The 26,963-nt window shown below is 43.7% G+C and overlaps 1 protein-coding gene across 1 annotated transcript; it reads left to right on the forward strand.

The window, feature by feature from the left end:
- Nucleotides 1–703: 703 nt before the first annotated feature.
- LHFPL7 (LHFPL tetraspan subfamily member 7) lies at nt 704–26,963 on the forward strand (the record flags this gene model as incomplete). Its single annotated transcript, XM_082243740.1, has 3 exons — nt 704–913; nt 4,386–4,524; nt 26,704–26,963. The coding sequence occupies 3 exons, from the start codon at nt 704–706 to the stop codon at nt 26,961–26,963; spliced, it is 609 nt and encodes a 202-aa protein (XP_082099866.1).

Here is a 26,963-nt window from a genome sequence, read left to right on the forward strand (position 1 = left end):
AATGAGCGTAGAAAGAACTAAAATCACTATAATGTATATGGTAGACCTGGGGGTGTTTTCCTTTAAAAAAACTTGAGTATTATTTCAAGGAAACCTGTCAGTTGTATGAAGACATCCAAATTGAGCTTTTCTGCAGTGGAAGAGGTAATATACTCACCTTTTCAGTAGCTTTGTTTCAGTGCTGCACCTTCCATCACTCTTCAGCATTTATTACTTTTGTGATTGTTGGATGCCTGTGTCCTCGGCCACACACTGTGGCCCCATCCTTTTGTAGTGACATTTCCTACAAATTTTGGACATATCTTTGCCTGTCAGGGAACACATGCATCCAAGACTTCCAAAAGCATTAAATACTGAATTTTCTAAAGGGACTGTAAAAAAAAAAAAAGTGCATGGGCTGATGGAAAGGTGAGTTTAATACCTCTTCTATTGCAGAGAAGCTTCATTTGGATTTCTTTATGTGATAGAGTCACTTTAAGAAGAAACCATGATTGCTACGAATGGATTATTTTATGTATTTTAATGCACTTTGTTATGCTGTGTGTAGAAAAAAGTTATATAGAACACGAAAGGGAGGCAAGAAGACAGCTGCAAGCTTAAACAACTCATACGTGTAACAAGTGCATGTTTATGATATGTAGATATATTAAATTGTGTCTTTCAGGCTGTTACAAATGGCTGGATTTATGGATCCTTCTTCCTGATGGTGTCGTGTATGGGATCTCTTTGGGTGGCCCTCTCCTTCACTCTGTCTCTCATTTTAGGATTCAGTTTAATGTCCTCAGCATGGTTTAAAAATGACGACATATCTTTTGGAGTCTTTGTTCAATGCAGTGGCCAAATCAGTTCTCCATGTAACCAGACATGCATTGTTTTCAGGACCTTGGAGGAAATTCCTGATCTATTTTGGAAGGTAACCAGAAAAGCTTAAAGCAGATCTTCACCCTAAATACACACTTCCTCTGACTTCTCCCCACCGATCCATCTGGATATTTTGTTTTGTATATTTACAGCGTTTCTGTACAGTACTTCCATTTTTCTTGCCTAGGTGAAAATTATGTTTGCCCTCACAACCCTAGATTTTGAGGTGCACAAATATGCCACGGGGTTTCAGGTTCCTGCAGAACACTGGGGTACATCTGTGCATGCACGGATTTCCCACACATGTGCAAAGGTGAAGCGTTATGGAAGTCCAACATCTCGCTTTGTCAGCTCACATGCGGAACAACCCCCGCACAGATGTGCTGCAAGGCTTGCACTAGACTAACAAAGATGGTGGCACTGGAGGAAGGGGGTTGGCGAAAGCAAGGCTAAAAGGGCACTGAAGTTGCCAATACTATTAATATTACATATTTCAAGGTATAATAACGTTAATATTACAGTGTTCCTTAGATTTGAAGAAAAAATTAAAATCAGTATATCTGTGAACTGTACATGAATATAGTGATAAAAAACAGCATTCTTAGTAGAAACAGCAAATATAAACACAAATATAAAGTTGCTTCTAAAGCCAACCACTGTGTAAGTGGTTCCACAACACCTAAAGTAAATATTAAAATAAATTTGTGTAGTGCAGCAATACTTAATTGATAAATAAACAGTTAAAAAGGTCCTATAAAGTTGTGTATCAAAACACATCCAAATTAAGTGAAAATATTTATTGTGATCTTATAAACAAATGAAAATATTGTGATTATATAAAAAATACACAAAATGCAAACTTTGGTTAATATGTGTAGAAATTCCAGTGATTCAAAGCAGCCTATGCCTGCTCTTCTCATGCACAGTGACAATCCATCACCTGGTGAAGGGCCTGCTCACCTAAAGCCGTTCATTAGCTGAGGAGGAGTGCAGATTCTTCCTGAGGTGTAAGGAGATGGGCGTATGTTGATTTACATTGAGGTGAGCAGGCCCTTCAACCAGGTGATGGATTGTCACTATGCATGAGAAGAGCAGGCACAGGGTGCTTTGATTCCCTGGAATTTCTACACATATTCATGTAAGATAAAATACAAAGAAATGAAAGTGACCAGCCTGTAGTGAACTGCTTGTTCCTTTTTCCCAGCGCTTTTGACAACACAGTACAAAAGAATTAATATCACCTGCATAAAAATTGTTCTAGGCAATAATAGCAGCTGCTATATCAATTCTAAAGTTATATTCTCATGCTTCCATCATCCATATAAAATAATAAACAATGTCCACATTAGCAGCGCTTCAGTGGGAGAAAATTAATCTTCTTTGCCTTAGAAAGTCCTTTACAAACAGCGCTTAAAGGTTTCGCGTGAGGGCCTCAGACGAATTCGTGATGAGTGTCGTGAGGGCCTCAGACGAAGTCGTGATGACAAAACGCGTCAGTGCGTGATCACGTGGCTACCTTGACGACAGATTTTGGTGTGACTCCTGGGATCTCCGCGAGCAGTGAGCAGAGAGCTTTGGCTGTAAGCAGCAGCAGCATTGAGAACGACACATATAATCTGGGACATTTATCTGTGGCAATTTCATGCTTAATTTATTTGAGTTTGTGTAAGCGCATTTTACAGGGGGGCTTGTTTCAGTGTGTTCTTTGGGATTTTAATAGTTAATAGACTTGATTACGCGATGAGTCATTCATCTTTTATATGATATCCTATCTGGAGAGATGAGGAGTGCTGGTGAAGGAGCCTGCATGAGCCAGTGAATGATCCATTAAGGGTTGGCTGATTAGATCTGGGTGATATCTGAGGTGGAGAAGCGTGCTAACTTTGAAGAGGCTGCTTGTTCTTCTGAATGATTACCAAAGCCTGTTTTATGTGATCTCTGGTGAGTTTTTTTTCCTAGGGGAGAGGTCTCACATGGTTTGTTAACCAGCCAATGAACGTGCAGTTTGGACTTCATGTTTGAGAGATGTGAAATGTACATGTATTGTAATGGGAAAAAGGGGGTGTCCTCCCCCTCCATCTTATAAACTTGGAGTCATAATTTACAGCTTTCACTAGAGGGGAACCTCCTGCTACCATCTGGTGGCACATAGCCATGATATAAATGACAATCCATCACCTGGTGAACGGCCTGCTCACCTCAATGCAAATCAACATACGCTCATCGATTTACACCCCAGGTAGAATCTGCACTCCTCCTAAGCTAATTAATGGCTTCAGTCCTCCCGCTGTTCATTAGCTGAGGAGGAGTGCAGATTCTACCTGGGGTGTAAAGAGATGACTGGCCCTTCACCAGGTGATGGATTGTCACTGTGCATGAGAAGAGCAGGCACATGGTGCTTTGATTCACTGGACATTCTACACATTTTCACCTAAGATTGCATTTTGAGTATTTGTTTATATAATTACAATATTTTAATTTTTTTATATAGTCACAATATTTTCACCTATTTTGGATGCAGTGCGAAATGTACATGTATTGAAATGGGAAAAGGGGGGTCTCCTCCCCCTTCATCTTATAAACTTGAAGTCATAATTTACAGCTTTCACTAGATGGGAACTTCCTGCTCCTGGTGGCACATAGCCATGATATATTGCAATAGTTCTCTATGGGAACCAATGCGTTTTTATGATTGAACTTGGCTCTGCTTAGCAATTCTGTTTCAATGGTATTTGCACGGGCATTGTGGTAGACAATAATGCCACTAGTTTACTACAGGGAGTGGTACCAGGAGAATAAAAGATTTATTTTTCTTAGAAATTCCATCAAAATTGGTCAATATGTAATTTTTGCAAGTATGAGCAATGTTATGCACCTAAATGGTAAGTTGAGAAATTGCGAATAATTTAGCAGATGAAAAGAGCAGTTTCCACAAAAGAGGAAGTGTGTTGGTAAGGAAGAGTAGAATATGCCAATTACTTAGGAAATCTTTAACCTATTATTATGAAATGGAAACATGTAACTACTGATGCTAGATTCACATCTAAGTACAAATCACACTAGTACAATAGGTCAGCTGAAGATGATCGAATGATACATTTTTTAGGATTCAGTATTTATCCCATTATGTACTGTATACAATCTCATTTCTCCTAAGATTGGACATGTTTTTTATATGGTTTTGAGAATAGTGGATATTAGATTTTATAATCAAATATCATAGCTGAGGTAACTGTGCTATCAGATTTGTTTCTAAATTCTTCTCAAAGAGTTTCAACATTTTGAAACCTAAATGGAAAGGCTGGGTATCAGTACACTATACAAGTGTGACTTTGGCCTCACACTTTATCAGATCAATTCTTTGTCTCCTCATTCTGCTATGTTAGTATTCAGTTAGCTGCAAAGGTGAATACAGTATATTATCAAGTACTTAGACTTGAATTCAGTCTAAAGTTTGCTGTTCCAATATGATAGTCTGTGATGTACTTTCAATGTGAAATGTAATTCATTTCCTCTTGTTTTAGATTGCAGCTGTGATACTGTTTGCTGGTTGGCTGCTGATGAGTTTTGGAGCATTACTTGTTTTGTCATGGACAATCATACCTGCAGGGATATGTCAAAGAAGGGTGTCTACTCCAGCCAGATACACACAGATCTCTGCAGGTACTTAACACAATTTCTTAATGTTCACACAGTATGGAAAGCAATCAAAATGCATTCAGACATAAGGGATGTAGATATTAAAAAACAATAGTGGTCAAGAAAATAGGATTTTTATATTTACCATAAAATCTTTTTTCTCTGAGTCCATTGATGGACACAGCTTGATAGCAAGAGACCCCAGCGTTATATTATTAACTCCAGGTTAAATAGACACTAAGCACATAGAAAACTGAAGTACAGTCCTTTTGAGACTACAGCCCCCTCTCATCTGCCTAGTTGTAGCAAGCGGTCAAAAAAGAAAGCAACAGGACAGTAGAGGTGGGGGCTGTGTCCATGAATGGGCTCAGAGAAAATAATTTTATGGCAAGCACACAAATCCTATTTTTTTCATCATCCACCAAGGGACACAGCTTAATAATAGTATACCTAGAGACCTCCAAAAGCAGTCAAAACTGGGGGAGGGGTGGCAAACCCAACAATATAGGTGCACCAACCCAAAAAGAAAATTACAAAAAAGGAAACCAAGGGCATCAATTAATTGCTTGCAGAAACCTTCAGCCAAAACTATCTATGGAGGCAGACATATTGTCATGATCAGGGGTCAGGCTCGAAAATCAGTTGCAATAGCAGTAACGGGACTACCACCAACAAGCAGAATAGGTACACCCCTCACCAGAGCTCCCGATATTAGAGATGTATTTTGCTGAATGTTAATACCAGGCTGCAGTCCTCAGGATCACCCCACCAGGAGGTGAGAAAGCCAGGGTTCAGCAGTGGATATGCAGGTAAGGACCAAACAGAAGTGTAGTCAGTAAACAAGCCAAGGGTCAGTAAAGAGTAGTTGCAGCTTGGGATCAAGCGGAAGCGTAGTCAAGGAAAAAGCCAAGGATCGATAACGAGTAGTAGCAAATTGTAGACGGCAGCAGGGAAGACAAGATACTGGCTGAAGAGAGAACAATAATCTGGCAAACAGGAAGTGCAAAGACATGGCTTAGATCAGGAAGTTCATGGGAGAAGCAATTCAAGGTTCAGCAGAAGTCAAGGCACAAGGCAGGTTGTTCAATGGATCAGACAGGCTACTGTCCAGCATCTCAGGTAGCTCAGCGAAAAGAGTCATTGCCAGACACAGCAGAGGTCCCAGGTTCAAATGGCCTTGACACATATTGACCTTCTAGAACTCAGAGAAAGTATGTTTAGAAAACAAGTTTGCAGCATTACAATTTTGTGACACCAAGGCTCGGTGACTAAAAACCCAAGAACCACTAACTGCTATAGTGTGTAATGTTCCGGTACCTTTGGTACCCTAAATTACACTTTCCACAAGTGTATGCGCCCCACCATTTACTTTTGGAAAGGTGCGCATACACCTTTAAGACTGGAGCTGTCATCACCCAGCGCCGGACTAGATGGCTATTTAAAGCGCCGGTTCTCACTCACATGTGTTCGTTCAAACACCCTTACCTGGATGCTAACCTTGCGTGAAGCTTCCATGCTTGCAAGCTTACCTCGCTGACGGAACCTCGCCGCGCTGATCCCTGTATCCCGCTACTGGATCATCCGCCTCTCCTGAACCACCCTTCGGCTGTATCGCTAATAGTGCTAAGTACCCCGCAGGGGAATTCTCTATAAACTTATACTAAGCTTACACTATCTAGCTCTGCATAGTAAAGACTGTTTATCACATCTGCATAACTAGATTGCTAGCTCTTGAGACTACTGCTACTTTTCTGCACTGGGTTGATCTCTTTTGTATGTCCACCTGCTATTCTGTCATCTGCTACTGTATCACCTTCAAGTGTCTATCACCTACCACCTCCACTCAACCTATCCCTCAACCTTCATCATTGTGTTACCACATACATAAAGTCATTCTAGGAACCAGCTTGCTAATTGTGTGTATTTACTGGCTGAAATAAGACCTTCCACACATGATGAGTCATTGAGGTTGGGAATGGTATCAGCATATTTCTTACATGACTACTGACGTGGAACTATTTCTGCAGCTGAAAATCCACACCATATAAGAAACGCAGGAGCGTTACAGATTGAACGAACCAAAAAATGGATTCAGCAGAAATAGCCACTCAGGTGACACAATTAAAACAGCAAGTATCTGCGTTAATACACGCACTTGCTGAATTAAAAGAAGACAATCAGGCTCTGTCGCAGCAGGTAATTAGACTGACACAACTTACCTCTGCTCAGTCCCCTGAACCCAAGATAAATCCCCCTTTGGTATTTACAGGCGATCGCAAAAAATTTCGCGAATTTAAAAACGCATGTGAGTTACTTTTTTTGCTAAAACCTCGTACCTACCTTACTGATCACATTAAGGTTTGTACTATTATTTCTTACCTATCAAGCGATCCTCGAGCCTGGGCAGATTCTCTTTTTGAGAAAAACGACCAGCTTCTCAACTCCTATGCCTTGTTCCTGGCAGAGCTCACTAGCCTATATGATGACCCCAATAGGCAGAGTACTGCTGATCTTCAGTTAAGATCCTTGAAACAAGGAAGGAGGCCTGTAGAAGACTTTGTCGCAAAGTTCAAGAGATGGACCCTTGATTCAGAATGGAATGATGCATCTCTGAAAACCCAATTTAGGCTTGGCCTATCAGAAGCCGTTAAGGACGAGCTCGCCCGAGCGGATCTGCCAAAAACCCTGGATGCATTAATACAACTCAGTATTACCATATGTAGCACCACCCCCGCAGGAGCTGCTGATTATATTATTGGGTCTACACCCTGCCTAACAACCCAATCAAATTGGCTCGATCCCTCCTCAGGCACAACTGACCCAGAATAAGACTGGACTATCTAATGGATACACAGATTGGAATACAATACTTCAATATGCAACAATACCTTGTTACCTTCTTGAATGGTAGTCCTTCTGGGTGACACAATGGAACAGCACACAGGATTGTAATTAACCAAACTTAGTTTACTATATATCAAATTGAATAGGGGAGATACAATAAAATACAATACAAGTCCATAAAAGGTTATTTAAAACAGCTTTAAAAAGGTAAAAGAATACCCCCACACTCCTCCTGCATTAAGGCTAGACACAGTACCAGATAGGTAGGCCTATCTGAGTCCCCCCCCCAGAGTTCTCTTCTTTCTTGTTGATCTTCGCTAGCAAGATTATTGAATAGAGCTCATTTGTAATCCAAATTAGGAATGAAGATCAAGAGAGAGAAAAACAACGAGCTGTTAGTTGTCACCGCAGGGTGTCTGCGTAACTGAGCAATAACTTCTGCGAGAGAGATAAGCCTCTGGCGACTCCTTTTCAGACCTTATTGTTTGTCTATGAGTCTCCTGAGAGAGTATGCTGATAAACCCCGGGGTTTTATCACCTCCTGTTGCGCTACCGCTATCTGTAGATAAAACTATCTCTTTGGCAGATAAAGTCAGTTATTGGGCATGTGCCCTCTCACCAACAGAAGTTTCTCCTTCGCGCGCTTCCACTGCGATCTCAGTCCTTTGGCTATGTGCCAGCCGCGCGAGGTCCTTCTGGCGGATGACTTCCGGTCTCTGCAAACAGCAGTATGACCTCCAGGAATGTGCCTCGTGCTTAAGATGGGACGGTTCCACGTCGTCCCTCCAGGCTAAGAGGCTTTGGCCCAATATCCAGCATCAGTCCTTCACTCTCACTCACTGGTTCCTCAGAGTCCAGCGCAGAAAGGCGCCCCCCTTCGCGCGCTTCTCTCTTCCTTTAAATAACTTCCCCCATAGTGCCGTGCGGTGCAGCCGTGCACCCTGGATCTTGCAAAGCAGCGTGGGAGATGTAGTTTCTTCATCTTGTGAAAAGGAAGTCACAGCCCGGGAAATTCCATGCAGCTACCACTAGAGGGAGCCTAGTTCCTTCCCACATATCAAACAGTGTCTTTAGGCATTTTTAACCCCGCTACACACTCCCCCCACTTGAGAAACTTTGGTCCCCAAAGAGGTCAACAGTATGTACCCTAGTGCATAGGTTGGCATTATACAACAAAAACATTAACATTTTGCTGAAATAAGTCAATCTGAATATATCCAATTTTGTATTCTGATAGCAGTGCAACAGTAAAACGATAAAGTGCAATTAATAAGCAAATAAGTGATTTCTACAATGTTAATATAGTGCTGATTTCTAGTGCTTTTTTTTTTTAGTGCTCCTTTAAACAGCACATGTGCATTTGCAATTTCTTAAACACTTACATCTTAAAGTTTGTGTTGTAAAAAAAAAACATCAAAAGGTGAGAAAGAAAAAAAACATATAGTGAGGTCAGAGCAACAAAATGTGCACAAACATTAACTCACAAAGTAAACCAAATTGTGAACATCAAAAACTGTGCTTATTATAATGGCCAACCCAATATCCTTATGTACAAACTTAAATGCAAACGTTTTCTACTTCAATACTTTGTTCTCATGATCTCTCACAGACCCCCTGAAACTTGGGTGGCTTGTACAGTTGTGCCTGGGGGTGAGCTAGGGTTGTCCCCCACCAGATCTACAGTGGAGGAGCTAGGCTGGTCAGGAGATCTTTTGGAGGTAAAAACAGCTTCTTCCGAACATTCACCCAATTGATCATAGGTCAGTCTCTTAGGTGGGTGAATGACTCTCCTTTCCCTCTGTTCCCGTGGAGGCATGCTCTCAGAGGTACTAGGATCAGGCACTTCTGAGGATTCTTCAATGTCCACCTCCTCATGTTCCAACACAGAGGAACCTGATGGTTCAAGAGCGGTCAGTTCTTCTTCAGAGAAGGGTGCAACCTCCTCCTCCTCAGGATCTTCATCCTCAGCTGCTTCTTCTGGAAGCATATGAAAGGGTATGAATTCAGGGGCTTCTGCCCGAAGGGCTCCTCTATCAGCCAAGTCAGATGAAGACAGGGAGGCAGGTGTGGGTTCTGGCAACTGAGATGACCACAACCAGTCGGGTACCTCCTCTTCATCTTCCAAATCCTCAGATGGAGAACTTCCCTCTCCCTCATCTGGGAGCGTCGTCTGAGATCTGGTAACTGGTCTGGACCGGCGAGAAGTCGAAGGGGCCTCTGACAAGTCTTCCACAGGGGGCATACGAACCGCTTCAGAGAGAGGCAACAAATGGTTCCGATGCCAAGCCTTCAATGGACCCACACTTCCTTCAGGCCGAATTTGGTACACAGGAAGGTTTGGCAGTTGCTTGCAGATAACATAAGGTTGGGACTTCCAGCGGTCTGCCAACTTGTGTTTTCCCGGGACACCCAAGTTTCTCAACAAAACCCTGTCCCCTGGTTGTAGGTCATGGATCCGAACTTTTAGGTCGAAACTTTTTTTATTCCGCAGTCCACGTTGATCAGATGTAGCCTGGGCCTTGTCATAGGCCGCTTTCAGACTCTTCCGCAGTCGATCCACATATCCTCTATGCGATGCTGAAGAGGTATGATCAGGCGAAATGCCAAAGGCCAAATCCACTGGTAACCGAGCCTCCCTTCCAAACATCAGCCGATAAGGGGAATATCCAGTAGCATCACTGACAGTGCTGTTGTAGGCATGCACAATGGCAGCTACATGCTTGCCCCAATGCTGTTTCTTCTCTGAGCTCAAAGTCCCCAACATATCCAAAAGAGTCCTGTTAAATCGTTCAGGCTGAGCATCCCCCTGTGGATGGTAGGGGGTGGTTCTAGTCTTTTGAATGCCCAACATATCTAACAGTCTCTTGATCAGTCTACTTTCGAAGTCCCTTCCCTGATCAGAATGGAGGCGTTGTGGTAACCCATAATGTACAAAGAACTTCTCTACAAGAACTTTGGCTACCGTTGAGGCCTTCTGATCCCTTGTTGGGAATGCTTGAGCGTATCTGGTAAAATGGTCTGTTACCACAAGGACATTCCCCTGGCCACTCAGATCAGGCTCTAAGCAAAGGAAATCAATGCACACCAGCTCCATGGGTCCCTGGCTTTGTAGATGGCCCATTGGGGCTGCTTGACGTGGCAGAGTCTTCCTCTGTATACACCGGACACAAGAATGACAGTATCCTTCAACTTCGGCCCTCATACAAGGCCAGTAGAACCTGTCCCTAACAAGCTGAAAGGTTCTTTCGGGCCCCAGATGGCCATGATTATCATGAAGAGCGGCCAGAACTCCCTCTCTATATTTAGCTGGTAAGAACAGTTGCCACTTCTCCTCCAGATCTTCAGATGGACCTCTCCGGTAGACCACTCCTTCTCTGATCTGTAACCGGGTCCACTCTCTATGTAACAGACGGGCCCCCTGAGGGGAGTCAGTTAGAAGCAACTCAGGGCTCTGGATCTCCAAGGCTTCCAAAAGAAGTTTTCCCAAAGGGTCTTCCAACTGCTCCTTCCGCAAGTCCCTTTTGGACAGCCGGGGCAAATCCTCCCCTTCAACCTGGGTCACCTGGCAGTAGCATTTGGGCACTCCGATAGCCGAAACCCCAATCTCTTCTGCTCTTGACCCTCCTCGGGATCGAAATTCAGTCCCCTGATATAGGGCACGCACCCCTTCTGGAGCCAAATGAGTCCATTCTTCCGCAGGTTCCTGTGGAACATGCAACCTTCTGGATAGGGCATCTGCATCCCTATTTCCGATTCCTGGCCGATACTTCAGGCTAAAATTGAAGCTAGAGAGGGCAGCCAACCATCGATGTCCTGTTGCATCCAGCTTGGCCGTAGTCAACAGATAGGTGAGGGGATTATTATCTGTCTTGACAATGAATTCAGCTCCGTACAGGTAGTCTTTCAATTTGTCGACCACTGCCCACTTCAAGGCCAAGAATTCAAGTTTGTGAGTAGGATAATTCCTTTCAGCAGGCAGTAGGCTTCTGCTCACATAGGCAACAGGTCGCAGATGACCCTCCTGCTCCTGATAAAGTACCCCCCCCCCAGCCCATCTCGGCTGGCATCAACATGCAGTTCATATGGTTTTGTGGGGTCCGCATAGGCCAACACAGGGGCAGTGGTTAGGGTTTCCTTCAGCTGGACAAAGGCCCCTTCGCATTCCGGGGTCCACTGATCCTGGATGGATTCCTTAGCCCTCCGGGATCCCATGGTGGACTTCACCGGCTTTACCAACTCAGGGACATCATCTTCTTCATTCTTCAGGAGCTCATTTAAGGGTCGGGCAATCTGGGCGAACCCCTCCACAAACCTCCTGTAATAGGAGCAAAAGCCCAGGAATGACCGGAGTTCGGTCACATTTGTGGGTCTCGGCCAGGAAGCAACAGCATCCAGCTTGTCCGGGTCAGTGGCCACCCCTTCTCCAGACACGATATGGCCCAAGTAATGGACCGAGGACTGATAGAATTGGCACTTCTCAGGAGAAAGTTTCAGACCTTCTTCATGTAGCCTCTTCAAGACCTTTTCCAACCTCTCCTCGTGTTCTTCCAAAGTTCTGCCAAACACGATAACATCATCCAAGTATACCAGTACCTCTATCAAATTCATATCCCCAACGGTCCTTTCCATCAGCCTTTGGAAGGTAGCAGGGGCCCCGGACAGCCCCTGAGGCATGCGATTGAACTCAAAGAACCCTGCAGGGGTGATGAAGGCTGTTTTCTCCCGATCTTCAGGGTGCATGGGGATCTGATAATACCCACTCTTTAAGTCCATCACACTGAACCACTTCGCTCCTGACAGACTCTGTAGGGCATCTTCGATTCGAGGAGTGGTATACTGGTCTGGGATGGTTCTTCTGTTCAGCGTTCGGTAGTCGATACAAAGCCTCAAAGATCCATTTTTCTTCCGGACTACCACTATCAGGGAAGCATACGGGCTCCTGGATTCTCGGATAATCCCGATCTTTTTGAGCTCTGCCAGCTGTTGACGTAGATCTTCTAAGTCACCTAAGGGGACTCGCCGGACTCTCTCCCTGAAAGGTTTGTCCTCACTCAGGCGGATCTTATGAGTGGCACTCCTGGCACATCCCACGTCAAACTCGTCCTTAGAGAATATTTCCCTCCATCGAGCAAGTTGTGCCTTGGCCCTCTTCACCCATTCCGGCGGGAGGGCAGCGTTTCCAGAGCAGAGCTCCTCTATAACCGCTTCACCCTGTTCCTTTTCTTTGAAATCAATGGGGGCAACTGGGGTAGCCGGGTTGACTTGGCCCAGGAGCACTCTGGCCGGTACCTTCACCGGTGTAAAAGAGGTGTTTCTGACACTCACTAAAACCCTTCCACGGTTTTCCTGTAACACCTTCAAAGGGATCACCTCAGGGATCACTTCTATCCCTCTCTGTCTCTCCTTTTGACCTGATTCAAAGATAATGAAGGGACCCGTCTGTTGCCATGTGAGTTTAACAGAAGCCTTAAAAAAGGCCACCTCTCCTGGCTGTAAGACCTTTTCCGCTCTGTCCAGCTTCCAGAGTCGTCCAACTCCTTCTGCGGGGGTCTCTTGTTCCAACACTAATCGTTGGTAGGCCTGCCGTAGCATGGGATGGATCCTTGGCGCCTGAGCATCTTGTCCCTGGACCAGTTGTATCAGAAGGCGCCTTACCAGGTCAGTGTTTGTTCCTACGATGAGGGAGCTTTTGTTGGCCCCTGGTGGACGAGGACAGACCACCGCTAAGGTGTCGAAGGTTTCCGCTTCACCAGCCACTGATGGATCAAAGGTCAGCTTGATTGGCAGATACCCGTCATAGGGAAAACTTTGGGTCCCAATACCCCATATCTCCAGATCTTCCAACTTCTGCAAAGGTAGATGGGCAAGATATTTATCATAGAAGTCTCTATACAAAAGAGTCACCTGGGCCCCTGTGTCAAGGAGGGCTCTTGCGTAAATTCCTTCTACCTGAACCGAGACCACTGGGGAGGGCCCGACCAAGTTAGTTGGGAATTCTCTTGATGTAGCCTTGTTGTCTGATTCAGTTCTCTGTACCCTGGCCCTCTTCTCCTTTTTCTTCCTTGATCTGGGCCCCCGCTGAACCCGGTGTGCATTGATTTTCCTTCCCTCAGTAACCCGGAGTCTAGAACTGGGGATGTTGTATTTGGGCCTGACCCCCTGACTCGGTTTCCCTGATCCTGCACCACTCCTGGAGTCCCTTAAAACTGGCGGACACCCGGTTGACTCCTTCACCGGTGTCCTCTGAAGTTTCCCGCTGGCTCGCGAGCTTTCGTGGCAACCTTTCCTGAGCTGGGACATACCCTTCTAACATGCCCAACTCCCCCGCAGTTGAAACAAGTTAACAATCTTGCAGGCCGTGGCTCTGGATCTGTGCTGAGACTAACAGGTTCATCTGGCCTCTCCGATATACTCCCCTTGGGTAGAGTGGATACCTGACCAGTCAGGATAGACACCATTTCTATCAACTGAGACACTTGGGTCTTTAGGAGTTCAACTTGAGAGTCGCCCTCTTCCACATTTATCACTCTAACCCGGGCAGTTGAGTCAAACTGCCGACTTTTCTTCTTGTTGTCCAACATGACCTCTTCCTCTCTGACCATTCGAATCAGGTCGGGGTATTCTAGAATGCCGCCATCTTGACGAGTTCGTAACAGTATGGCAATGGGATCTAAAGGTTGAGCCCCTTTCAGAACCTGTCGTGCATGAGTCTCATCTATTTTCCGGGGGTCTATTCCTTTCTTTAACAGGATCTGGTGGATAATCCTATCCAGACGTTTAATGAATTCGGACAACTTCTCCCCCTCTTCTTGATAACAGTGGTCTAACTGGTAGAGGAGTTCAGCCGCGTTCTCCGTCCGACCAAACACATCTTGCAGAATGTCCAAATAATCCTGTGCAGTGCAGTTCTTCTTGCTAAGCTTTAGATTACGTACAGCCTCTAATGCAGGTCCCCTTAAACTCTCTGTGATTCTCTGCTTCTTATGCTGTTCTGGTACCTCCAATTCCTCCAAAGCCTGAGTGGCGGTATCTAACCACTCTTCGAACCCATCTTCTGCTGAAGGTACAGGCTGTTTCCCAGAGAATGTCCGGAGCTTCCTGTATCCAGTCATCAGATAGCTCGAGGAGTCCTTACTACATTTTGCTACAATCTCCCCCAGAACAGCACACAGTTCTGAGCTAAAAGTCGACAAAGGCGATGACTCCGGATGCCCTTCTTGGACACCTTTTTCTTGGCTGGATACCCCAGGAGTGGTAGATGAGGGACCCGCAGTAGGAACCCCTGGATGTATCAGGAAAAGTTCTGTTTGGTCAATAGTTTTTACACTGTTTCCATTGAAATAATCAGGGACCCCTTTCCTCCACTCACACAGTGCATACGTGTGTGGGGCAGTGGTGTCGGTTTTTATGTCAATCACCCAGAATTTCCTGTCTGTGGATAGTGCCCTTAAAACAGGGAGGAGCTTTTCTTCAGTCCAAGCTTCTCCCTTGATTTCAACCACCAGGCCATTTTCCACTATGACATTCTCTTCCTTGCACCACTCAGCAGCAGCGGCAGGATCCATTTCTGCGTGGGAGGGGATTCTGGGGCTGAGAGGGTTGTGTTGCAGTACTGTAGAAATCCCGGACGAGCCCCCACGTGTAGCACCACCCCCGCAGGACCTGCTGATTATATTATTGGGTCTACACCCTGCCTAACAACCCAATCAAATTGGCTCGATCCCTCCTCAGGCACAACTGACCCAGAATAAGACTGGACTATCTAATGGATACACAGATTGGAATACAATACTTCAATATGCAACAATACCTTGTTACCTTCTTGAATGGTAGTCCTTCTGGGTGACACAATGGAACAGCACACAGGATTGTAATTAACCAAACTTAGTTTACTATATATCAAATTGAATAGGGGAGATACAATACAATACAATACAATACAAGTCCATAAAAGGTTATTTAAAACAGCTTTAAAAAGGTAAAAGAATACCCCCACACTCCTCCTGCATTAAGGCTAGACACAGTACCAGATAGGTAGGCCTATCTGAGTCCCCCCCCCAGAGTTCTCTTCTTTCTTGTTGATCTTCGCTAGCAAGATTATTGAATAGAGCTCATTTGTAATCCAAATTAGGAATGAAGATCAAGAGAGAGAAAAACAACGAGCTGTTAGTTGTCACCGCAGGGTGTCTGCGTAACTGAGCAATAACTTCTGCGAGAGAGATAAGCCTCTGGCGACTCCTTTTCAGACCTTATTGTTTGTCTATGAGTCTCCTGAGAGAGTATGCTGATAAACCCCGGGGTTTTATCACCTCCTGTTGCGCTACCGCTATCTGTAGATAAAACTATCTCTTTGGCAGATAAAGTCAGTTATTGGGCATGTGCCCTCTCACCAACAGAAGTTTCTCCTTCGCGCGCTTCCACTGCGATCTCAGTCCTTTGGCTATGTGCCAGCCGCGCGAGGTCCTTCTGGCGGATGACTTCCGGTCTCTGCAAACAGCAGTATGACCTCCAGGAATGTGCCTCGTGCTTAAGATGGGACGGTTCCACGTCGTCCCTCCAGGCTAAGAGGCTTTGGCCCAATATCCAGCATCAGTCCTTCACTCTCACTCACTGGTTCCTCAGAGTCCAGCGCAGAAAGGCGCCTCCCTTCGCGCGCTTCTCTCTTCCTTTAAATAACTTCCCCCATAGTGCCGTGCGGTGCAGCCGTGCACCCTGGATCTTGCAAAGCAGCTTGGGAGATGTAGTTTCTTCATCTTGTGAAAAGGAAGTCACAGCCCGGGAAATTCCATGCAGCTACCACTAGAGGGAGCCTAGTTCCTTCCCACATATCAAACAGTGTCTTTAGGCATTTTTAACCCCGCTACACATAGATAGAAGACTACGAGAAAGAAAGGCTGAAAAGATGGGAATGCCATTATCCGTTTCCTCTCGGAGTCTGGCCGTTCCTATGGAGGTAGGAACCATACGCCCACCGCTATCAACTATAGAAAAAGCCAAAAGACGAAATGAAAATCTCTGCTTGTACTGTGCATCCCCGGATCACAAGATAAACGTCTGTCCCCTAGTCAACAAAAAGAAGGGTGAGTGTTCACATGTCTCCCTAGGAGGATTGACAACTTCATTCACTAACCCCTACATTTCTGTTTTTTTGACATTACAGTGGGACCAGAACAGGATTACTACTAAGGCCATGATTGACACAGGATCTTGTGGAAATTATATGGATATATGTTTTGCTGCTTTAAATAAAATTCCTATTATTTCTAAACACAAACCTGTCTCAGTAAGTCTTATTACCGGTGTTCCGTTATCCTCTGGTCCGATCACCGATCAGACACAAGCACTTCTAGTCACTATTAACGAGTCTCATAGGGAGACTTCTACCTTCGATTTAATACCATCACCCCACTTTCCCATTGTGTTGGGACTTCCCTGGTTGCACACACACCAACCAACCATAGATTGGAAGAAACGGTCCTTGACCTTCCCTTCTTGTTATTGCGAGGAAACGTGTAACCTCCCGTTTTCCGGGAAGATTCTGTCTGTGGTGACAGATGAGATTGCACCACTATGTTATCAGGATCTTTCTGAGGTTTTTCTTGAGAAAAATGCTCAAGCATTACCTCCTCATCGAGACTATGATTGTAGCATTGATCTACTCCCAAATAGCAAATTGCCGTTCGGTCATGTTTATCCTCTTTCACAGGATGAACTTGCCCATCTCAAAACCTATTTGGATGAGAACTTGGAAAAAGGTTTTATTAGACCTTCCACTTCTTCCACAGCAGCAGGACTCTTTTTTGTTCGCAATAAAGATTCAAGTCTCAGACCTATCATCGACTACAGGAAATTGAATGCTATCACAATAAAAGATCGCTATCCTCTACCGCTTATCCCTGAGCTCATTGAGCAGGTGCGTGGAGCTACCTATTTTTCAAAATTAGACCTGAAAGGAGCATACAATCTCATTCGAATCCGTGATGGACACGAGTGGAAGACTGCATTCAGAACTAGATACGGATTGTTCGAATATCTTGTGATGCCATTCGGTCTATGCAATGCCCCTGCAGTTTTCCAACGATTTATAAACGATATTTTTAAAGACTTGCTGGATGTCTGTGTTGTGGTATATCTGGACGATATACTTGTATATTCACGGACCCTGTCTGAACACATAAGACATGTAAGACTTGTATTATCGAGATTGCTTGCACATAATCTTTATGTGAAGCTGAAGAAATGCTTGTTCCATAAAGATGAGGTACTCTTTCTAGGCTACATCATATCCAAAACAGGAATCGAGATGGACATGAGTAAAATATCCTGCATTCAGGATTGGCCTACACCAACTACACGCAAGGCGCTACAGCGATTCCTGGGATTTTCAAATTTCTACAGGAAGTTCATAAAAAACTTTTCTGCTATTGTGAGACCCCTCACACAGCTCACTAGCATAAAAATACCATTTAAATGGTCAGAAGAAGCAAATAAGGCTTTCCACTTGTTAAAGACAAGGTTTACTTCCGCTCCCATATTACGCCATCCAGACCCATCCCTCCAATACATTCTGGAGGTAGATGCGTCAAACATGGCAGTAGGAGCAATACTCTCCCAACGACCTACCCACACTTCACCACTTCATCCAGTCGCTTTTTTTTCTAAATCCCTGAGCAGTCCCGAGATAAATTACCCCGTGGGTGAAAAGGAACTGCTTGCTATAAAATTGGCTCTGGAGAATTGGCGACATTTACTCAAAGGCACCCAACTACCAATAATTATATACACGGACCATAAAAACCTCCAATATCTTCAGACTAGCAAAACTCTCTCGCATCGACAGGTACGATGGTCACTATTCTTTCTAAGGTTTAACTTCCTAGTGACCTACACACCTGCAGATAAGAACAAAAAGGCGGATGCACTATCACGACTAACTGAAGAAAACTACTTTGAAATCCCTTCCGTTCCTATAATACCTCACAAACGCATTATTGGAGTTGTCCGTTCCTTAAAGGAAGAGGTTCTGCATGGTATAAGTTTGGATTCACCCCCACCACAACTAAATACTGATGCAGAAGGCTTCCTCTACTACAACGACAAACTTTACATACCACCTACCCTACGCACCAAGATCTTGGAATTATCGCATGATGTGCCTATGGCAGGACATGTGGGTATGACAAAGACTTTCAATTTGATTTCTCGACAATTCTGGTGGCCTGACATGAAAACATCTATACAAAAATTCGTCTCTTCATGCAATGTCTGTGCCAGGTCCAAAATTGACACTACGAGACCATCCGGTCTACTATGCAGTCTACCAATACCCCAAACTCCATGGGAGGTTTTGTCATTGGACTTCATCGTAGAATTGCCTCCTTCCAAAGGATTTAATACCATCTTGGTGTCAGTGGACCATCTGACAAAGATGGCACATTTCATTGCTATTCGCAGACTACCTTCGTCCAAACAAACGGCAGAACTCCTGATGAAACATGTCTTCAGATTACATGGTATCCCAAAAACTCTTCTGTCTGACCGTGGATCCCAATTTATTTCTAAATTCTGGCAAGAACTATGTCACATACTACGGATTGAGCGGAAGCTCACTTCTCCTTACCATCCGCAGACCAACGGACAGACTGAAAGAGTCAACCAATGCATCGAGCAGTATTTACGTTGTTACACTTCTTACCAACAGGATGATTGGTTGGATCTTCTCCCCCTGGCAGAATTTGCCTACAACAACGCAACTCACAGTACAACCAAGCAGAGTCCGTTCTACTTGAACTATGGGTTCCATCCCTCTATTCTCCCTCCACGCATCCTTCCTTCAAATAACCCAGTAGCCTCAGACTATCTTACCCAAATAAAGGATTCTCTGGGTTTACTAAATACTACCATTGCACACGCTCACAGTCAACAAAAGAAGTACTATGATCTTCGTAGAAGACCTTCTCCACAGTATACTATCGGGGACCTCGTTTGGCTCTCAACAAAAAACTTGAGACTGAAGATCCCTAGCAAAAAGCTTGGACCTCTGTTCTTGGGACCTTTCCCAATCAAGAAACTTATTGGAAAAGCTGCAGTGCAGCTTACATTGCCAATGGACCTAAAAATCCATCCCATTTTCCATGTGTCGCTACTAAAACCCCATGTTCCGGACCAAGGATTAAGGCCTAATATTCCACCTCCCCCTCCTGTACAAGTTGAAGGTGGAGAAGAATACGAGATAAAAGAGATTCTGGATTCTCGTATCTACAGAAGAAGACTTCAGTACTTGGTTAGATGGAAGAACTATGGGCCCCAAGACGACACCTGGCTAAACACCTCTGACATACATGCCCCTAGATTAATCCGCAATTTTCATGCGACATACCCAGACAAACCAGCTCCAGAGGCCTTCAGGAGCAGGCCTTAAGGGGGGGGTATTGTAATGTTCCGGTACCTTTGGTACCCTAAATTACACTTTCCACAAGTGTATGCGCCCCACCATTTACTTTTGGAAAGGTGCGCATACACCTTTAAGACTGGAGCTGTCATCACCCAGCGCCGGACTAGATGGCTATTTAAAGCGCCGGTTCTCACTCACATGTGTTCGTTCAAACACCCTTACCTGGATGCTAACCTTGCTTGAAGCTTCCATGCTTGCAAGCTTACCTCGCTGACGGAACCTCGCCGCGCTGATCCCTGTATCCCGCTACTGGATCATCCGCCTCTCCTGAACCACCCTTCGGCTGTATCGCTAATAGTGCTAAGTACCCCGCAGGGGAATTCTCTATAAACTTATACTAAGCTTACACTATCTAGCTCTGCATAGTAAAGACTGTTTATCACATCTGCATAACTAGATTGCTAGCTCTTGAGACTACTGCTACTTTTCTGCACTGGGTTGATCTCTTTTGTATGTCCACCTGCTATTCTGTCATCTGCTACTGTCTCACCTTCAAGTGTCTATCACCTACCACCTCCACTCAACCTATCCCTCAACCTTCATCATTGTGTTACCACATACATAAAGTCATTCTAGGAACCAGCTTGCTAATTGTGTCTATTTACTGGCTGAAATAAGACCTTCCACACATGATGAGTCATTGAGGTTGGGAATGGTATCTCAGCATATCTCTTACATGACTAATGACGTGGAACTATTTCTGCAGCTGAAAATCCACACCATATAAGAAACGCAGGAGCGTTACATAGTGTAGTCTGATTTATTGAAAAAAAGGAAAAACTTTATCTAACTTTATCGCAACTAAGAAAGGTAAATATTCTAACCAAATCCAGGGAAAGGAGAGAAATATCCTTGGGGCGAACGGATAGCAGACACAGGGAAGGTTCTGATTAGTCACTTGCAGAACCATAATATCTTCATGAAGGGGAAAAACAGAAGCCATACTAACATTGAAATTCAGCCGGTTCAGCAGGGACCAGACGAATTTCTATCCATGTACAGGCAAGATGGTTGTACACAAGTCAATCTATCGATCGACTTGTGTATAACCAGCCTGTCGGGTTTTCCATCTATCATAACATAACAGCGAATCAAAAATATTTCGTTTTTGAAGTCGTCCCTCCTAATAGAGGTTCCCTAGCCCCCCCCCCCCCATCCTTTTTCTATCCTTTTCTGAACTTTGATTTCTGTCAGCCACAGAGGTACATTCAACACAGCGTAATATGAATTTCTGTCATGTTTGTTATACACTTCTTTTTCGTTGGTATAAAATGAAGAGAAGGATGTATTTACCACATATGCTTTATCTCTGTCACTTTTGACCAATTTATCCATTCCTCTTTTATGGGGCCAATATTACCTACCCTTACCTTTTTTTATTGACAGTGTAGCACCCTGTGTGCTAGAAGTAGAGTAGGCAAAACATATCTTGACTCATGCTGTAAACTTGTGAGTCTTAATTGGGTCAGGGTTATTAGAGTTCAGGGCTAGACTCATTCTGGCAGCTCTCTGGTGTCTTGAAGGTTGGAGAACCTTCTAGAATTAGAGGGCAGGGATAAGGAGGAGCAGCCATGAATATTTATGGGACCCCAGCCAATCCACAGAAATGGGCTGGCAGGGGACTAAGATAACCTCATACAGAAAGGTCCATAAATATTGGGACATCGACACAATTCTAATCTTTTTGGCTCTATACACCACCACAATGGATTTGAAATGAAACAAACAATATGTGCTTTAACTACAGACTTTTAGCTTTAACTTGAGGGTATTTACATCCAAATCAGGTGAAAGGTGTAGGAATTACAACAGTTTGTATATGTGGCTCCTATTTTTTTAAGGGACTAAATGTAATAGGACAATTGGCTGCTCAGCTGTTCCATGGCCAGGTGTGTGTTATTCCCTCATTATCCCATTTAAAAGGAGCAGATAAAAGGGCCAGAGTTCATTTCAAGTGTGCTATTTGCATTTGGAATCTGTTGCTGTCAACTCTCAATATGAGATCCAAAGAGCTGTCACTATCAGTGAAGCAAGCCATCATTAGGCTGAAAAAACAAAACAAACCCATCAGAGAGATAGCAAAATCATTAGGTGTGGCCAAATCAACTGTTTGGAACATCCTTAAAAAGAAAGAACACACCGGTAAGCTCAGCAACACCAAAAGACCCGGAAGACCATGGAAAACCACTGTGGTGGATGACCGAAGAATTCTTTCCCTGGTGAAGAAAACACCCTTCACAACAGTTGGCCAGATCAAGAACACTCTCCAGGAGGTAGGTGTATGTGTGTCAAAGTCAACAATCAAGAGAAGACTTTACCAGAGTGAATACAGTGGGTTCACCACAAGATATAAACCATTGGTGAGCGTCAAAAACAGAAAGGCCAGATTAGAGTTTGCCAAACAACATCTAAAAAAGCCTTCACAGTTCTGGAAAAACATCCTGTGGACAGATGAGACCAAGATCAACTTGTACCAGAGTGATGGGAGGAGAAGAGTATGGAGAAGGAAAGGAACTTCTCATGATTCAAAGCATACCACCTCATCAGTGAAGCATGCTGGTGGTAGTGTCATGGCGTGGGCATGTATGGCTGCCAATTGAACTGGTTCTCTTCTATTTATTGATGATGTGACTGCTGACAAAAAGCAGCAGGATGAATTCTGAAGTGTTTCGGGCAATATTATCTGCTCATATTCAGCCAAATGATTCATAACTCATTGGATGGCGCTTCACAGTGCAGATGGACAGTGACTCGAAGCATACTGCGAAAGCAACCAAAGAGTTTTTTAAGAGAAAGAAGTGGAATGTTATGCAATGGGCAAGTCAATCACCTGACCTGAATCCGATTGAGCATGCATTTCATTTGCTGAAGACAAAACTGAAGGGAAAATGCCCCAAGAACAAGCAGGAACTGAAGACAGTTGCAGTAGAGGCCTGGCAGAGCATCACCAGGGATGAAACCCAGCGTCTGGTGATGTCTATGCGTTCCAGACTTCAGGCTGTAATTGACTGCAAGGATTTGCAACCAAGTATTAAAAAGTGAAAGTTTGATTTATGATTTTTAATCTATCCCATTACTTTTGGTCCCTTAAAACAGTGGTCCTCAACTCCGGTCCTCAGGGCCCACTAACAGGCCAGATTTTAAGTATTACCTTGGGGAGATGCAGACTAGAGTACTGCAATCACTGAGCAGCAAATTATATCACCTGGGATGTATTTCAGTTATCTTGCAAATCTGGCCTGTTAGTGGGCCCTGAGGACCAGGGTTGAGGACCAAGGCCTTAAAAGGTGGGAGGCACATATACAAACTGTTGTAATTCCTACCCCGTTTACCTGATTTGGATGTAAATACCCTCAAGTTAAAGCTGAAAGTCTTCAGTTAAAGCACATCTTGTTTATTTCATTTCAAATCCATTGTGGTGGTGTATAGAGTCAAAAAGATTAGAATTGTGTTGATGTCCCAAAATTCATGGACCGGACTGTACATAGCAGGAGCAGTTCGGTGGAAGATGGAGATGCAGTGTTGAGGGGGCTGTTGGTGGCCCTGAGGGGTACCCCCCTAGTTTGAAGGGGGTGTCCTGCCTTGGTTCGGGGCTTGGAAGGATCCTGCCAAAGACACAAGAGAGGAGGCTTTACTGAATGCATGGGTGCAAAGAGAGGACAGAATGAGTATTTCAACACTTGTGGGGATTAACAAGTTGTTAACCCCCTAATAAACAAATACAAAGCTATGGACTGTTTTCTGACTTTGTGTGCCTATGAAGATTCGGTGTGCCTAGCTGTGCAGGAGGGGGGGGGGTCCCTGTTCATCTGAAGCTCCTATGTGGGGTGTGCTACAACATATTGCAATCATTTTTCAGGGTTTTTTTTTTCACTTTCTGCAGCAATATATTTCTCATAATCTATGTTAGCTGGCCTGATTCCATTAAAGCTGAGTGAGCTTATAAGCCTGGTGGCATTTTGCAGTGTTTGTATTCTACTGAAGCTAGAGAAGGTCCCCTGCATGGGAAATGTTATGTTGGACTGTTGTTTTGCTTTCTGGCGTTTTAATAAAAGTGGGCTACCTTTAAAGTGGAACTTCACTGCATCTGAGCACCACAAACCAAACATGTTATTAAATTTGTTTTTAAAATTCAAAGCAAACTCACTCATTCATCCATGTCTCAATGCTTCATGCTTGACTGTAGGGATGGTGTTCTTATGGTCATGGTCAGCATTTTTCTTCCTCCAAACACTGCAAGTTGAGTTAATGTCAAAGAGCTCAATTTTGGTCTTATCTGACCACAGTATTTTCTTCCAATCCTTTTCTGAATCATTTAGATGTTCATTGGCAAACTTCAGACAGGCCTGTACATGTGCCTTTTTGAGGAGGGGGACCTTTGGGGGCACTGCAGGATTTTAATCCATGGCAGCGTATTGTGTTACTAATATTTTTTTTGACTGCCTAAAGATCATTCACAAGCTACTACCGTGTAGTTCTGGGATGATCCCTCACTTTTTTTATGATCATCCTTACCCCATGAGGCAAAATCTTGCATGGAGCTCCAGACCAAGGGTGACTGATGTCTTTTTTTGTATTTCTTCCATTTGCAAATAATCACTCCCAACAGTTTTCTCCTCACCAAGCTTCTTGCTGATGGTCTTGTAGCCCATTCCACAATCTTGTCCCTGGCAATCTTGTCCCTGGCATCCTCTGACAGCTCTTTGGTCTTGCCCATGATAGTGAGGTTTGAATGGAAGAAAGAGATTCTGTGGATAGGTGTCTTTTATACACATAACGAGCTGTCATTAGAAACAACCTTCCTAAATTGACAGGACTAATCTGTGAACCAGATGAGCACATACTGTAGCCAGTCTGTGGGAGCCAGAATGATTGTTGGTTGGTAGGGGATCAAATACTTATTTTACTCACTAAACTGTAACTCCATTTATAACATTTGTATCATGTGTTTTTTTCTAGATTTTTGGTTGATATTCTGACTTTATCATTTACAAAAACACCTATGATAACAATTATAGACCCTTTATTTCTTTGTAAGTGGGCAAACTTACAAAATCTGCAGGGGATCAAATCATATTTTTTGCCACTGTAAGAGAATGTGTAAATCTCCTATGTCAATTGGATACCAAGTGATGAAAGTGATAACTAACCAAACTCCATTTAAAACTTCTGAGGTACTGAGAGCCATTACATTCAACAAAGAAGGAAGGCATCCTTTTGGTTTTGGAACTGTAAACAGGTTTGCAAAAAAATAAAACTTGAAATCCCTTATAATACCAGAGGTTTAAATTCCTGTAAATGTGTACGTTTCCCTTAAGTCACAATGCCAGTAGAGGATACATTATCAGAATTCCAGCAGTTGAGAACTCTTTTCTCAGAGGAACTTTGGAATAAGTAATATAATGAGCGCATAGAAAGCAGCCCATTAATGGTTAACTGCAGCCCCTGGAAAGATTTAGAACCACTGTCTATATAATCATACAAGGCTCATTCTGAGGGAAGAAATTTCCACTAGAGGAGGCAGAAGGCTTGGTGCATGCTCAGCTTAACAGTGCTGCATCATTGGAAAAAAAAACCCAACTGGGAAGGGGAATGGCAGGAATTTATAATTGGCAACTGACAATACATTGCTCCGCCACTAGAAAAAAACAATATACACAGAATCTGAGTAGTAATAAAAGGGGAGGGTTCTAAACAATTTGAAAGTCTAGTAGTAAACGTTAACAAAAATGACAGAAATAACCTTTTGTCTTAAAAATCCAGTGCCCAGCATTAGCTACAGCTGCCTCTGTGACAGATATTAAACAATAAAAAAGGAGGTACTGTAAAGAAATACAAGAAGACAGCCTTAGACCTTGTAAGCCTTTCAAAAAAAGTGAGTCAGATATGTGGTCTTTAGAAAACTGGCACAGCTTTGGTCCTCCTGATAACTTCATAAGGAAACACCGGACATACTGGCCTGAATAGTAGAGTTCTGTGCTAATTTTAACATAGATGGGTATTCACTGCCAACTGCAGGACTATCACAGAGAGAACACCAATATAATAAATAAACAAGGAAAAGATGCAACTATTGGCTAACTGGAGAGTTTTCTACTATCAAACCTGAAACTGCCAGTATTTAGTCAATAATAGAGATGAAAAATAAACATTCTCATAAGGACACAAAAACTGGCCAGTTGTAAGGTGGGAAGTGGCTATAGCCTCCAGGAAGCTGACCCTCAGTTTCCTATGCGCCTAGTGTCCATTTATAGTGTAGGTGGCAGAATAGCCCTGGGTCTCCTAATATCAAGCTGTGTCCCTCAATTGATGATAGAGAAATTATTTTTTGGTTGAATACATCACTACAAGATAAAATCTAGCATCATGGTGCAATTATTCATAATAATATCACTTTGAAAGTGGTGTGATATCTAAAAAGTCAGATTACTGTAAACAATGGGATAAGGAAGATGCCTCTTTAGCAAAATGCAAATTGCGGCATATTGGTGTAGAATAGCCTTTCTCAACCTTTTTCCCTAGACAAGCCCTTGTAATAATTTTCTTGTCTCAGGGAACCCCTTTAAAAACCATTTCATTGGGAGTCAGTAGAAAAAAAACAACAGGTACATTGATAGTAAGTGGGAAAAATGCCTCATTATAGTGGTGGTCAGAATGCTATCTTTACAGACTTTTAAAAAAACAATTAGTGTCATGCTACTGACTTTGCCATATATTGTTGATCCCTGGAACTATGCAGGCACCATAAAAGAAAAAAAACATCCAGTCGCAGCTCAAGAAACCCCTGGCAACCTCTGAAGGAACCCTAGGGTTCCATGGAAACCTAGTTGAGAGTGGCTGGTATAGATTAAGTGTACCTTTACATGCAATTTCCCTGAAGTGATCTCTTTGCTTATCTTTTGCAGTTGCTGTTACTGTCCTTGGTCTTATCCTCTTCCCTTTGAGTCTTCGTTCTTCATTTGCAAATCAGATTTGTGACTCATCATATGTCTACAAAAGTGGAAGCTGTTCCCTTGGTTGGGGATACATGATGGCCATTATAACAGTGATGCTCTCCTGTTTCCTTCCAATCATTGGTCGTTACAATTTGAATGAAATGAAGACTAAGATATTGAGGTCTAAGCTATCCCAGCGTATGCTGCCTTGTGAGAACCACAGATACTGA

The sequence above is a fragment of the Pelophylax lessonae genome, assembly GCF_965119305.1.
Source record: "Pelophylax lessonae genome assembly, chromosome: 1".
Lineage (NCBI taxonomy): Eukaryota > Metazoa > Chordata > Amphibia > Anura > Ranidae > Pelophylax > Pelophylax lessonae.